At 44.6% G+C, this 14,708-nt stretch overlaps 2 protein-coding genes across 4 annotated transcripts in view; both read left to right on the top strand.

The window, feature by feature from the left end:
* LOC310712814 (uncharacterized protein) overlaps positions 1-14,708 on the top strand; it is a 35,299-nt gene that overhangs the window by 8,516 nt on the left and 12,075 nt on the right. For 2 of the 3 annotated variants that reach the window (XM_083516191.1, XM_083516196.1), the window contains exon 1: positions 827-845. The exons of the other annotated variant lie outside the window; for it this stretch is intronic. The gene's annotated coding sequence lies outside the window, so the exon portion shown is untranslated. Of the gene's footprint in view, positions 1-826; positions 846-14,708 lie in introns of those variants that run through there. 3 annotated transcript variants of the gene reach the window in all.
* On the top strand, positions 791-14,653 carry LOC310712785 (uncharacterized protein). Its single transcript, XM_083516134.1, has 6 exons — positions 791-797; positions 4,160-4,641; positions 4,836-4,917; positions 5,175-5,257; positions 5,516-5,642; positions 12,561-14,653. Exons 2-6 carry the CDS (start codon positions 4,228-4,230, stop codon positions 14,567-14,569), a joined length of 2,715 nt encoding a protein of 904 aa, XP_083372260.1. The 5' UTR covers positions 791-797; positions 4,160-4,227; the 3' UTR covers positions 14,570-14,653.

The following is a 14,708-nucleotide window of genomic DNA, read 5'->3' on the forward strand; positions in this document are numbered from 1 at the left end:
TGTTTTTCCATTTTTTCTTTTGCACCTGAGTTTTCAAATTTCTTCCGGAACGGATTGTAGTTCTACATGGTGATACTAATAGTTATATGTAAGTTTATCTAGAGCATCCACATATCACAAGAAGGGTTGTCTTTATTTGGGAAAATAGGAAATATTAAAAGGAAAATGCCTTACTGTGGTACCTCGGGTTACAAACACCTCAGGTTACGAACACTTCAGGTTACAGCCTCCGTTAACATGGAAATAGTATCTTGGGTTAAGAATTTTACCTCAGGATGAGAACAGAAATCGCAGGGCGGCAGTGGGAGGCCCCATTAGCTAAAGTGGTATCTCAGGTTAAGAACGGACCTCCAGATCGAATTAAGTTCGTAACCCGAGGTACCACTGTATCAGGAAGAGAAAATAAGAGAGTAACGCCGAAGGAAATGGGGTCGGGGAGAGGCAGGTGCGGTTTTAAGGTCTCGGTCCTTTCAAGGTGCTGTTGGCATCAAAATGAGAGCCAGGCTGGTGGCGAGGAAAAGGCCCGCCAGGAGGATGTTCTTGCAGGACCTTCCGTGCTCCTCCTGCTCCTGTTTCCGAGGAAGGCCAGTCCAGAGGGTCCCCCAAATAAGGCCCCCCCGGGTGCAGGCCTTGCCGACTTTGCAGTGGGAGAGAGAGGGGGGAGCTGGGGCGCCCGGAGCGCCAAGGGTTAAAAGGAACGGAGCTGGATTCCTAGAGAGGACAGGAAATAAAGGGAGAAGGTTCTCCCCCTGCAAGGAGGAGGAGGGCTATTCTCTCTCAGCTCCTTCTGGGATCCGGTGAGTCTCCTTCCTCTTCTGCTTAGGTTGTGTTGGGGAGATGGGGGAGTCCCCAGGGGGCAGGGCAGCCATGTGGGTCCCCCAAGAAGAGAGAGAAGGGGGCCTGGGGAGCTCCGCTTTGCAAGGGCTCCAAGGAACAGCGCAGAAGGCCAGCCACGAGGGCCAGGGAGTCATCCTCCTTAGGGACCCCCAGAGTCATCTAGCCGAACCCGCGGCAGCGCAGGAATCTCTTGCCCAACCTGGGGCTCGAACCCAAGAGCCTGAGATCAGAGAGACTCATGTTCTACCAGCTGAGCTCCCCTGCCTTATTCTGGTTTATTCCTGCAATTCGCGTGGCTCCTCAGAGAGGAGAATGTTAACTTTGTTTGCTCCACCTTGCAAGGGTTAAAAGGAACTGAGATGCATTCCTAGAAAGGACAGGAAATAAGGTGGGGATGCGGTCCTCCCGAGCAAAAGCCCCTCCCACTTTCCCAGCTTCCTCCCTGCAAGAGGGGGAGGTGGTTTTCGTCTCTGCTGCAGGAGCTGCCTCAGTTTCCCTTCAGGGACCTGGTGAGTTTCTTCTCTTTCCTGCCTTAGGGTGCATTGGGGAGAAGTGGGGCGGGTCCATGGGGAGCCTGCTCAGCTACTGCAGGGGGATCCCCAAGAGGTTTTGCCCCCCCTTCCTCTCTGCAAAACCAGGGGGGCTGCAAGTAGCAGGAGGTCTGCAACGCTCTTCTTCCTTTGCATCAAGACGCCACTTGCTCCTTTGGGGAGGGGGGGGCCTTGAGTCAGGAAGGAAAGGGCATGCAATGGAATCCCGATGGGATTGAGGAAACAGTCACGTTCATTAACCATTAACGCAGGTGGCAGCCAGACGGACACATGTGGAGGTAGAAATAAATGAAGTCCTTCCATGTCGCAGTGTGCAGTTGTTAGTAATAATAATAATAATAATAATAATAATAATAATAATAATAATTTATTATTTATACCCCGCCCATCTGGCTGGATCTACCCAGCCCCTCTGGGCGGCTTCCAACAAAGATTAAAAATACATAAAAATGTCACACATTAAAAACTTCCCTGAGCAGAGCTGCCTTCAGATGTCTTCTAAATGTCATTGAATCATAGAATCCTAGAGTTGGAAGAGACCACAAGGGCCATCGAGTCCAACCCCCTGCCAAGCAGGGAACACCATCAGAGCACTCCTGACATATGGTTGTCAAGCCTCTGCTTAAAGACCTCCAAAGGAGGAGACTCCACCACACTCCTTGGCAGCAAATTCCACTCTCGAACAGCTCTTACTGTCAGGAAGTTGTTCCTAATGTTTAGGTGGAATCTTCTTTCTTGTAGTTTGGATCCATTGCTCCGTGTCCGCTTCTCTGGAGCAGCAGAAAACAACCTATCTCCCTCCTCTATGTGACATCCTTTTATATATTTGAACATGGCTATCATATCACCCCTTAACCTCCTCTTCTCCAGGCTAAACATGCCCAGCTCCCTTAGCCGTTCCTCATAAGGCATCGTTTCCAGGCCTTTGACCATTTTGGTTGCCCTCCTCTGGACCCGTTCCAGTTTGTCAGTGTCCTTCTTGAACTGTGGTGCCCAGAACTGGACACAGTACTCCAGGTGAGGTCTGACCAGAGCAGAATACAGTGGCACTATTACTTCCCTTGATCTAGATGCTATACTCCTATTGATGAGGCTCAGAATTGCATTGGCTTTTTTAGCTGCCGCGTCACACTGTTGGCTCATGTCAAGTTTGTGGTCAACCAAGACTCCTAGATCCTTTTCACATGTACTGCTCTCAAGCCAGGTGTCCCCCATCTTGTATTTGTGCCTCTCATTTCTTTTGCCCAAGTGCAATACTTTACATTTCTCCCTGTTAAAATTCATCTTGTTTGTTTTGGCCCAGTTTTCTAATCTGTCAAGGTCGTTTTGAAGTGTGATCCTGTCCTCTGGGGTCTTAGCCACCCCTCCCAGGGTAGCTGTTTATCTCTTTGACGTCTGGTGGGAGGGCGTTCAACAGGGAGGGCGCCACTACTGAGAAAGCCCTCTGCCTGGTTCCCTGTAGCTTTGCCACTCGCAGTGAGGGAACCACCAGAAGGCCCTCAGAGCTGGACTTCAGCATCCGGGCAGAACGATGGGGGTGGAAACGTTCCTTCAGGTATACTGACCCATGGAACTTCCTCCCACAGGAGGAAGGGATGGCCACCAAGCCAGATGGCTTTAGAAGAGAATGAGGCCAATTAAGGGAGGAGCAGAGGGCTAGTGATGGCTCCTGGCCCCACTGTTGGGGGCAGCCATGCTTCTGAATGCCAGCTGCTGGGAAGTGCATAGGGAGAGAGTTATTCCTGGGCTCCAGCCCTGCTGGTGGGCTTCCCAGAAGATACCCCAGGTTGGCACCTGGGAGAACAGGAGGCTGGATTGTCTTCACCCAAAAGGAAAGCAGAGCCCAACCTGGTGATAACAGAATAAAGGATGCAAGGAGGGAGTTGCATGGACTGAATGGGCACAGAGGAATGGTGAGGGGAACCAGCTGGGGAACCCGCAAGGGAAGGCGGCTCTGGGCCAGGGGAGGGGTTTGGGGGCAATGAAGAGTGGTCAGAGGGAGACGTCTGGGAGGAGGAGTTATCTGAAGCTGAAGAGGTAACGGGGCTTAGTGAGCGAGGGGAATCTGTGGCAGAGAGCAATCTAGACCCAGAGGCAGGAGATTCAGATGAGGGAGGCCAAGAGGTAGGGATGATTCTCGCTGGTCTCCCCTCCTCCTGTGACAGGCTCCCCCCCCCCCATCATCATAATCAATTACTTGATGTTCACCCAAAATTCCCATGGCAGATTAAAACAGTATATCACAATATTAAGAAGAGTATGAAATTGTTACTATCACCGAAATAAGGGAAATCCTATATATCTCTTTTTAAAAAACATCGTCTTTTGACCCCACCCACAAGTTATTTGTACCCACCTATCTGTTCTTTGGCCAGGTGAAGCTCTGGACCTCAGAATAAAGAAAGAGGGACCCACCCCAGGAGTCTTGAGAATGTGGGAGATTGCAAGTGCTGCAACATGAGGCAGAAGCAGGAAAGAAATGTGCCCTGACATTTGGGGGTGGGAGAGACCCCCCACTATTGCCCTGGGTCCCAGTTACACTTAGTGCAGATGACTCACTCATCCATTCTGACTTCCTTCCTTCTTCTTCCTTCCTTCCTCCCTTTAATTATTAAGGAAAGCTCAGTCTGAGTTGTGGTGCCGTGCAGCCCTGGTTCTTAGCAAGACTCATCCACGCTTTCCCAGGGAACATTTCTATTCACCTGACTGTGTATTATTTTATATTTGAAAAATATATTTTCTTTTTAGGATTTGCTAAAACCTCTCATTAGGACAGACGGAATTTGGCAGAAGACGTAGGGACGTCTTTCGATTTCCTGGAGGTGTCCTGAGAACAGAGATGGATGAGCAAGACTCAACTGGGCCTGAAGCAGCAAGACTTCATTCCATCCAAATTCTTAGCCATGGAGAAATCTGGGGAAATTCTGTCCAAAGGATCCTGGGTGAGGAGGACACCCTCCGCTCAGATGTGCAGAGCCAGCAGCTCAGGCGACTTTGCAACCAGGAGGCCAAAGGACCCCGAGAGGTTTGCAACCGACTCTACCACCTTTGCCGTCAGTGGCTGAAACCAGAAACCCACACAAAAGCTGAGATGCTGGACCTGGTGATCTTGGAGCAGTTCCTGGCTGTCCTTCCAGCAGAGATGGAGAGCTGGGTGAGGGAATGTGGAGCAGAGACCAGTTCCCAGGCAGTGGCCCTGGCTGAAGGTTTCCTCCTGAGTCAGGCAGAGGAGAGAAAGCAGTCAGAGCAGCAGGTGAGAGAGACTTTCCTCTGGATAATTTCATGGGGCTCCAAACTTGAGGGAGAGTATCCCCCAATTCTCTGCTAATTTTGTCATCCTTTTTTTGGAAAGCATCCGAGGAATGATATCCGATACCCCTAAAGTGTTTGTGTGCTTTGCCATTCAAGTTCTAATCTAATTCTTTTGAATGCTTGTTGCTCTTGCAGGGGAAGGATCAGTTTCCAGAAATGGGTCTGGATTCCTCTGAGGTAGAGAGAACTCCGTTGGACTCCAGAGAGAGGCAACTGGGTAAGGAGGAAGGTGTTTTTTCTCCCCCATTTTACCACATTATGTTGTTTTCGAAACTAATTTGTGAGTTCTCTACATCTTTTTTGGAGAAGACACATGAAGCCAAGAGCCCAGATAAAGGGTGATATATTTTTGCACAACTAATATGTGAAATGGGTACAAATGTCCAAATTTACTTAGCAACTCTTAATTTTTGGAAGGCCCACCTGTAGTTTTCCTTCGGAGTGAAGCATGCACTTTACCTTTTTCTCTCGTAGGAGACCGAACAATGCCAGCAAGACCTGTTTCTCCATCTTTTCTTGGTGGCGAAGGGGAAGCTGCCCCTGTGGATCCAGAGCAGGTAGGAGGAAGGAGCCATGTGGGGAAAGAGGATGTCATGGACGGGTTGGACACAGAGGAAAGGTGGGAGGAACCGCCAAGGAAAGAAGGGTTGAATGCTAAAATAGGCTTCTAGGCAGTTTACACACCACACCAAAGAGTGGCCAGGATTCACCCCATCTGTCGCACAATGGGGCTTTCCCCCTCTCATCCCCCTGTCATTGGCCCCCTGTGCACCTTGAAGTTGTCTAAGAGGACAACCATTTTCTTTCTCTTTTAGGGTCCAGTGTGCTTCGAAGATGTAGCTGTGCATTTCACAGACGAGGAGTGGGCGTTGCTGGATCCTGACCAGATTGCTCTGCACAAGGAAGTCATGGAGGAGAATCGTGGGATCTTGGACTCTCTCGGTAAGGCTTCCTCTTGGATCATCCTATCTCCTTTGAAATTCAAGATATATCTCTATGGGAGGAACCTCTGATTTTTTGATGGGGGTCAACAGCAGCACCCACAGCCCCTGGTATTCTAATACTCCCACAGAAAACTTTGGACTGCTTTCCCTGTGAATATTCATCCTCCAGTTCTGCCTTTTCAAAGCATGAAACGCAGACAGATGGGCGGGTTATAAATAATAAAATTATTACAATTATCATCAACATCATCATCATCATGCCTACCCCCCTCCAAGATGGCTCCCCTTTTGCTCTTGAAGGGCTGGCCTGTCTGCAGCCCCACAGCCTCCCATCAGGGCCCCTTCACCAGGGGCAGGAGCACAGGAAAGGCCTCAGGAAAGCAGCCATGACTCCAGCAGGGCTGGGAACCATCTGGCCAGATGCAGAGGAGCAGGAGGAGAAGGAAGGCTGACCCCTCTCCTTCCCCACATAGGGCCAGGGCCACAAGAGGTGCAGGTTGCTGAGCAGGGGTAAAGGAGCTCAGCTGAAGAGCCTCTGGGGGAGATAAGATACCCCTCCGTATTTTCCCCAGGCTCCTCTAAACTGCCCAAGGCTTTCTTAAATGTAGGCTTCAAAGTGATTCAGGAAGTTCAAGTAGCTTCTGTCAGATTTTTTTGTTTCTGTTCTTGCTTCTTTCTGTCATTAGTTGACTTAAGAGACGAGTGACATTGGAGATGGCACAGATCCCATAATTGGGCCAAACAAAATCCATCCCAGAAAATAACCAGGCTTTTTGAATCTCAGGCAGTGAACCCTGGAGGAAGACCTCAAATCTAACTCCACTCAGTTCTTCTTGGGTCACAAGCATTAATTAGCACTGCTTCATATTTTTTTTTATAATAATTTTTATTAGTTTTCCAAACATATAATAAAACAAATAATAAAACAAAACAATACAAAACATACAAACAAATAAACACGTATACTTTCTTCAACTTGTTTTCATACACCTTATTTCCCGGACTTCCCCATACCTCCCTTTTTCTGCATCCTTATGTTAACCTTTTCTCAGCAACCCTTCAATCAGTTAATTCACTCATTTTCATTTTACATTCTTTAAATTTATGATTTACAGCTGCAATTCTCTACTTCTTATGACCATAACATCTCAGCCGTCATCAATCTTACAACAGTCTTTAAGATATTTTTTAAATTTCTTCCAGTCTTCTTCCACCGTCTCAATCCCCTGATCACGGATTCTGCCGGTCATCTCTGCCATTCCCATATACTCGATCACCTTCGCTTGCCATTCTTCCAGAGTGGGTAGCTGCTGCGTCTTCCAGTACTTTGCCAAAAGAATTCTTGCCGCTGTGGTAGCGTACATAAAAAATGTTTTATCCTTCCTTGACACCAATTGGCCCACCATGCCCAGGAGAAAGGCCTCTGGCTTTTTCAAAAATGTCCATTTAAGGACCTTTTTAATTTCATTATAGATCATTTCCCAGTAGGCCTTTACCTTCGGGCAGGTCCACCAAAGGTGATAGAAGGTACCTTCAGTCTCATTACATTTCCAACATTTGTTACTGGGCAAATGATAAATTTTTGCAAGTTTGACTGGGGTCATGTACCACCTATAGATCATTTTCATTATATTCTCTCTCAATGCATTACAAGCTGTAAACTTAATACCTGTATTCCATAACTGTTCCCAATCATCAAACATTATGTCATGACCTATGTCTTGTGCCCATTTGATCATAGCTGATTTTACTGTTTCGTCTTGTGTATTCCACTTCAGCAGCAAATTGTACATTCTCGACAAGTTCTTAGTACTGGGTTCTAACAATTCTGTTTCTATTTTCGACCTCTCCATCTGGAAACCTATTTTCCTGTCCTGTTTAAATACCTCGTTTATCTGACGGTAGTGGAACCAGTCTCGTACCTTAGACTTTAATTTGTCAAAACTCTGCAATTTAACTCTTTCACCATCTTGTTCTAACATTTCACAATACTTTGGCCATTTGGACTCCATATTTAGCTTCTTTGACTCATTAGCCTCCATTGGTGATAACCACCTGGGAGTTTTACTTTCCAGTAAATCCTTGTATCTTATCCAAACATTATACAGTGCTTTCCTTACAATATGGTTTTTAAAGCCTTTATGCGATTTTACCTTGTCATACCATATGTATGCATGCCAACCAAATCTATTGTCATACCCTTCCAGGTCCAAAATGTCTGTATTCTCAAGAAGTAGCCATTGTTTCAGCCAGCAAAAAGCTGCCGATTCGTAATAAAGTCTCAAGTCCGGCAGGGCAAAACCCCCTCTATCTTTTACATCAGTTAAGATCTTAAAGTTTATTCTGGGCTTTTTGCCCTGCCAGACAAATTTTGATATATCTTTTTGCCACCTCTTGAAACAGTCCATCTTATCCAAGATCTGGAGTGTCTGGAATAAAAACAACATTCTAGGCAATACATTCATCTTAATGACAGCAATTCGGCCTAACAAGGAAAATCTCAACCTTGACCATATTTCTAGATCTTTCTTCACCTCTGTCCAACATTTGTCGTAGTTGTCTTTAAATAAGTTTACATTTTTAGAAGTCAAGTTCACACCCAGGTATTTCACCTTTTTTGTTATTGTTAAACCTGTTTCACTCTGAAACTTCTCTTTTTCTGCCATTGTTAGATTTTTCTCTAACACTTTGGTTTTTTGCATGTTCAGTTTAAATCCTGCTACTTGACCAAATTTCTCAATGAGTTCTAAAACTCTTTTAGTACTAGTCTCTGGCTGTTGCAAAGTCAATACCAAGTCATCTGCAAATGCCCTTAATTTATAGTCTTTTGCTCCGAGCTGAACACCTTTAACCAATTGGTCCCCTCTAATCATGTTTAACAAGACCTCCAGGACTGTTATGAAAAGTAAGGGTGATATTGGGCATCCCTGTCGTGTACCTTTTTCTATAGGAATCTCTTCCGTTACCACATTGTTAACAATCAGCTTTGCTTTTTGCTTAGAGTATATAGCACCTATACCGTTTTCAAATCCTTGGCCTACCCCCATCCCTTGAAGATTCTTCTTCATAAAGGTCCAGCAAATGTTATCAAAGGCTTTCTCCGCATCCACAAAAATTATCACTGCCTTTCTATTAATCTTTACTTCCAACAACTCTAAAATGTCTATAATATGCCTTACATTGTCTGACATATGTCTCCCTGGGAGAAAGCCTGTTTGGTCCTTATGAATCTCCTGCACCAAAACTCTCTTCAGTCTTTTTGCTAAAATGTCTGCAAAGATTTTGTAATCCACATTGAGTAATGATATAGGGCGGTAGTTTTTAACCTGGTTCTTTTCAGTCTCTGTTTTCGGTATAAGTGAAATGAAAGCTTCTTTCCACGATTCGGGAGCCTTTTTCCCTTCCAAAATTTCGTTACAAACTTCCTTCAATGGTTGTATTATCCATTCCTTCAAAGCCTTATAGTATCTAGCAGTCAAACCATCTGGTCCTGGAGATTTTCCCAGTTTCATCTTCTGAATGGCATCCTCAATTTCTTGTCCTGTTATTTTCTCATTCAAAATCCTTTTACTTTGGTCTGAGATCTTTGGTAATCCGTACTTTTTAATAAATTCTTCTATTTCCTGCTCATTAACCGGCCCTTGTGCATATAGTTTCCTAAAAAAACTTTGAAAACAATTATTTATCTCATTTGGTTTGTGGATAATTTTTCCTTCCATTTCCAGACTTGTCACAGTATTCAATTTTTGTCTCTTTTTCTGTTGCCATGATAGGAGTTTCCCACATTTATCTGCCAATTCAAATGTTCTTTGTCTCATTTGCTTTATCTTCCATTCTATCTCTTGATTCATCAGTTCCATATATTGTGTCTGATAATACTTTATTTCTCTCAAAATCTCATGCGACTTTGGTTTGGACCTCAGTTTCTTTTCAGCTTCTTTTATCTTTTCCAGAAGTTTTTCTTTCCTCTCATTCTGTTTTTTCCTCTTTATGGAATTTTGTTGTATTGGGAAACCTCGCATCACGGCCTTGCTAGCGTCCCAAATTGTTCTTTTTTCCACATCAGTTCTCAAATTTATCTCAAAGTAATCTTTCAATGCTTTTTGGGCCTTTTTGTAGATCTCTTCATCTCTAAATAGGGTGTCATTCATCCTCCATCTGAAGGTTCCAGTTGTTGTTAGTTTCATCTCTATCTTCACTGGGTTATGGTCGGAGCAAGTCTTTGGGCAGATTTCTGCTTTTTTTATCTTCGGTGCCATACAACTAGTTACCCAAATTTGGTCAATCCTTGTCCAGGTCATTTTCGCTTCAGAGAAAAAAGTTCCCTCCCTCTCCAGAGGGTTCTTTACTCTCCAAATGTCAATCAAGTCCAGTATTTCAGTCATTTCAAAAAAAAGTCTTTGGAAGTCTTCCATCATTAGAGATTGTCTGTCTCTGCGCCTTATCCATATTAGTGGAGACAACACCATTCATGTCTCCCATCATTATAATTTTAAAGTCCAGATAGTCCATTAAAGTCTCATGCAACTTCTTGAAGAATTCCGCCTTCCCCTCATTTGGTGCATATATTCCCAATATCATAATTTTTTCTCCTTGAACTTGTATTTCTATTGCCAGGTATCTTCCTTGTTCATCTTTAAACATCATTTTAGGAGCCAATTTCTCTTTTGCATAAATCACAACACCTCTTTTTTTGACTTTAACTGATGAAATAAATTCTTGTCCAAGTCTCTTATTTATAAGTAGTTTCCTATGTGTCCTGGTCACATGCGTTTCTTGTAAACATATTAAGTCCAATTGCTCTCTTTTCAAAATATGAAAAACTTGGCGTCTCTTCCTGGGGAGGTTTAGACCATTACAATTCCAACTAAGAAGTTGCAGAGACATTTTGGTACTATGTGCCTACTCCTCCTACTGCTCCAAGTTTTTGTTCCTCCTCCGATGGTGGTAAAAGTCCAAATGAAAGATTTGCAATGTCTGTCGGTTCTTTCTCTGCTGTTGTATCTACTGTTCCTTTCTGTAAGTCCTCCTGGTTTCTTTCCAAAAACAGTTCTTTGTCTTGAACTGTTTTTATTTTGATCTTCCTTCCTGTGTAGTTAAAGGACAGTCCTTGTGGGAACTCCCACCTGAAAGGTATGCTGTTCTTCTTCAGAAGATAAACCAGATCTTTATAAAAGGCCCTCACCTCCAAAATGTATTTAGGGATGTCTTTAAAGATCTGAACTTGACAATTCTGGATTACAAGAGCCTTTTGATAATGTAGATTTAGTATTTTGTCTCTTTCTTCTTTAGATCTCAGTGTAATCAAGCAATCCCTAGGCTTCTTGCCTTGCCTTCTGCCCAACCGGAAGGCCGTTGTTATTTCAAGTTCTTCCTCCTGAAGTTCGTCCTGCCAAAATTCCAAAATATTTTCTGTGAGGAATTCTGCAAGACTGTCTTTCTCATCCTCTGGAACTAATCTTAATTTAAGATTTTTCTCCTTTCTCTGGAGTTCCCACAAAGACAAAGTTGCATCATGTTCATTCACCTTTTTTGTAATTGGTGCAAGCTCCCTCTTAGTCTCTTCTGCTGTATCTTTTGCACTTTGAGCAATCTTTCTTGTTTCAGAGTTTTCTTGAATAAGTTTATTTATAGAGTCTGTGTTAGAAGCTACACTTGCCGTATTCAAGTCCAATCTTGTTGTCAGATCATTCAGTTTTTTTGTATTCTCCGCCGATTGCTTTGTCAATGCTTCCAAAGACTGGTTTATTTTGAGCAATGCCTGTGTCATTGACTCCATAGATGCTGTTGGTACTTTTTCCTGTCCAGCTGGTGTTATGCCTTGCATCGAACCCCTTTTCTTTTGAGTTTGCTGAGTTTGTTTTGCTTTGGATCTAGTTGTTATCTCATCTGGTTGGCCACTCATATCCTCAAGGTCAGTTCTCACAGGAAAGGCTTAGAAGTGGAAAATTCCACTCTTTTCCTCTCACAGTAACAGATTTCCTTTAAGTCCTCTAGAGGGAGCATTTAATTGTATCTAATTCAGAAAGTCAGAAGCACATAAGGCAGGAAACAAAGAATCCAAAAAACAGAGTCCAAAAGTCCACAGTCAAAGCACTTATTACAGTTCCAGTATCCTCAAATGTTCACAAAATAACTCCATTAAAGTCTTTATAACTTTGTTTCAGTCAAAACCCCAACTTTGTATCCAGTTTAAATTGACAGTTCAGCTGCCCGGTGCCTTGCTCCGGCAGCCCGACTCAGGGTTTTTGACAGTGGAGATCTCTTTCCTCCGCTTCCTTCAAACAGGTTTAAAAGTTTCCGATTTAACTTCCCCCCTTCTCCTGCCTACTGGGGGGAAGTTTAAGTCTGATGTCAGGTTTTAACAGCTTAAAGATTCACCTTCATTTAAATGCAGCTTTGTTCTTTCGTTGCTTTATTTACATGCAGTCCGGGGAGGCAGACTTCCTTACTTTGTGCCTTTCCCGTTTTCAGCCAAATTTCTTAAGTTCAACTTTAAATGTCCCGTTCCGTCTGTCAATCTTACTCACGGGTTTTGCAGTCCAATTTCAGTTTCAGGAAGGAATCGGCGCTCTCTGTTCAGTGGCGACGCGGCTTCACTCCGCAGGCTGGGTGACGACTCTCAGCACCGCGCTCACACCCGATGCCGCTCCGTAGCCTTTAAAAAGGCTCTTTCACAGTACCGGGGGGCGCAAAAGGTGCCCGCCGAGTCTCCTTGTTCACAGGCTTCAGCGCCTGTGATTTTAGGGGTCCCCCGCTTGCCGTAGCGGGTCAGACCCGAACTTGCGGAGCAGTCCTCCCTCGGAGCTCGAGGCAAGGACCGCCATTAAACACTGGCGCCGACCGGAAGTCCAATAATTGCTTCATAATTGGGGGCTCCATTGCTTCCTGAGGCTCCAATCTGTTTCTCTCTCAGTTGCAGGTGGTGATGAATTGGAGCTGAAGAACGAGGGAGACCACGACAAAAGCCACAGAGTGGAGAAGTCATATCCATATTCAGAGTGCAGAGAGAGCTTCAGTCAGAGCTCCCATTCCATTTCAAATCAAAGAACTCCCCTTGAGAAGAAACCCTATCAGTGCTTGGAATGTGGAAAGAGCTTCAGGGAGAAAAACAAGCTCACTGTCCATCAGAGAATTCATACAGGGGAGAAACCCTATCAGTGCCAAGAGTGTGGAAAGAGCTTCAGTCAAAAGGGCAGTTTAACTACCCATCAGAGAAGTCATACAGGGGAGAAACCTTATCACTGCTTGGAATGTGGAAAGAAATTCATTGACAGACACCAGCTCACTGTCCATCAGAGGATTCATTCGAGGGAGAAACCTTATCGATGCTTTGAATGTGGAAAGAGCTTCAGTCAGAGCACCCAGCTCACTTCCCATCACTTACTTCATTCCGGGGGGAAACCATATCACTGCTTGCAATGTGGAAAGACTTTCACTTGGAAAATAAGTCTCACTTCCCATCAGAAAATTCATACAGGTGAAAAACCCTATCACTGCTTGGAATGTGGCAAGAGCTTCAGGGAGAGAAACAAGCTCACTGTCCATCAGATAATTCATACAGGGGAGAAACCCTATCAGTGCCAAGAGTGTGGAAAGAGCTTCACTCAAAAGGGCAGTTTAAATTCCCATCAGAGAATTCATAGAGGGGAAAAACCTTATCACTGCTTGGAGTGTGGCAAGAGCTTCTTTCGAAGAAACCAGCTCACTGTCCATCAGAGAATTCATATAGGGGGAGAACCCTATCAGTGTTTGGAATGTGGCAAGAGCTTCAGGGAGAGAAGCAATCTAACTGTCCATCAGAGAATTCATACAGGGGAGAAACCCTATCAGTGCCAAGAGTGTGGAAAGAGCTTCAGTCAAAAGGGCAGTTTAAATTCCCATCAGAGAATTCATACAGGGGAGAAACCTTATCACTGCTTGGAGTGTGGCAAGAGCTTCTTTCGAAGAAGCCAGCTCACTGTCCATCAAACAATTCATACCGGAGAGACACCCTATCAGTGCTTGGAATGTGGAAAGAGCTTCAGTCACCAAGGCCGGCTCACTATCCATCAAAGAATTCATACAGGGGAAAAACCGTATCAGTGCTTGGAATGTGGAAAGAAATTCACCCAGAGCACCCATCTCACAATCCATCACAGAATTCATACAGGGGAGACACCCTATCAGTGCTTGGAATGTGGAAAGAGCTTCAGTCACCAAGCCCAGCTCAATGTCCATCAAAGAATTCATACAGGGGAGAAGCCATATCAGTGCTTGGAATGTGGAAAGAAATTCACTCAGAGCACCCATCTCACAATCCATCACAGAATTCATACAGGGGAGAAACCCTTTCAGTGCTTGGAATGTGGCAAAGGCTTCAGAAAAAAGCGCAGTTTAACTTCCCATGAGAGAAGTCATACAGGGGAAAAACCCTATCAGTGCCAAGAGTGTGGCAAGAGCTTCAGAAAAAAGAACAATTTTACTTCCCATGAGAGAATTCATAAAGGGGAAAAACCCTATCAGTGCCAAGATTGTGGCAGGGGCTTCACTGACAGACGCTATTTCAGTGTCCATCAGAGGATTCATTCAGGGGAGAAACCCTACCAGTGCTTGGAATGTGGAAAGAGTTTCACTTGGAAAAGAAGTTTCACTTCCCATCAGCGAAGTCATACAGGGGAGAAGCCATATCAGTGTTTTGAATGTGGAAAGAGCTTCATTCAAAGAGCCCTTCTCAGTGTCCATCAAAGAATTCATACAGGGGAGAAGCCATATCAGTGCTTGGAATGTGGAAAGAAATTCACCCAGAGTGCCCATCTCACAACCCATCACAAAATTCATACAGGGGAGAAACCCTATCAGTGCTTGGAATGTGGAAAGAGATTTATTGAGAAGGCCAAACTCAGGATCCATCAAGGAATTCACAGCAAGAGAAAACTATTTTAGTGCCAAGCATGTGGGAAGAGCTTCAGTTACAGGGCCCGCCTCGCTTCCCATCAAAGAACTCAAATTGGGGGCAAATTATAGTAGTGGCTGTATACAGATTTAATTTTAGGAGCCCTTAGTTTGTATGAGGTGAGAATTG

The sequence above is a fragment of the Podarcis liolepis genome (genome assembly GCF_965112155.1).
Source record: "Podarcis liolepis genome assembly, chromosome: 7".
Classification (NCBI taxonomy): domain Eukaryota; kingdom Metazoa; phylum Chordata; class Lepidosauria; order Squamata; family Lacertidae; genus Podarcis; species Podarcis liolepis.

What these genes read in the sequence shown, in the direction of transcription:
- LOC310712785 (XM_083516134.1), top strand. Translation starts at nt 4,228, where the DNA reads ATGGATGAGCAAGACTCAACTGGGCCTGAAGCAGCAAGACTTCATTCC. An exon ending in CTCCAGAGAGAGGCAACTGG is followed by an intron (nt 4,918 to 5,174) that starts GTAAGGAGGAAG and finishes TTTCTCTCGTAG; the next exon opens with GAGACCGAACAATGCCAGCA. An exon ending in TGGGATCTTGGACTCTCTCG is followed by an intron (nt 5,643 to 12,560) that starts GTAAGGCTTCCT and finishes TTTCTCTCTCAG; the next exon opens with TTGCAGGTGGTGATGAATTG.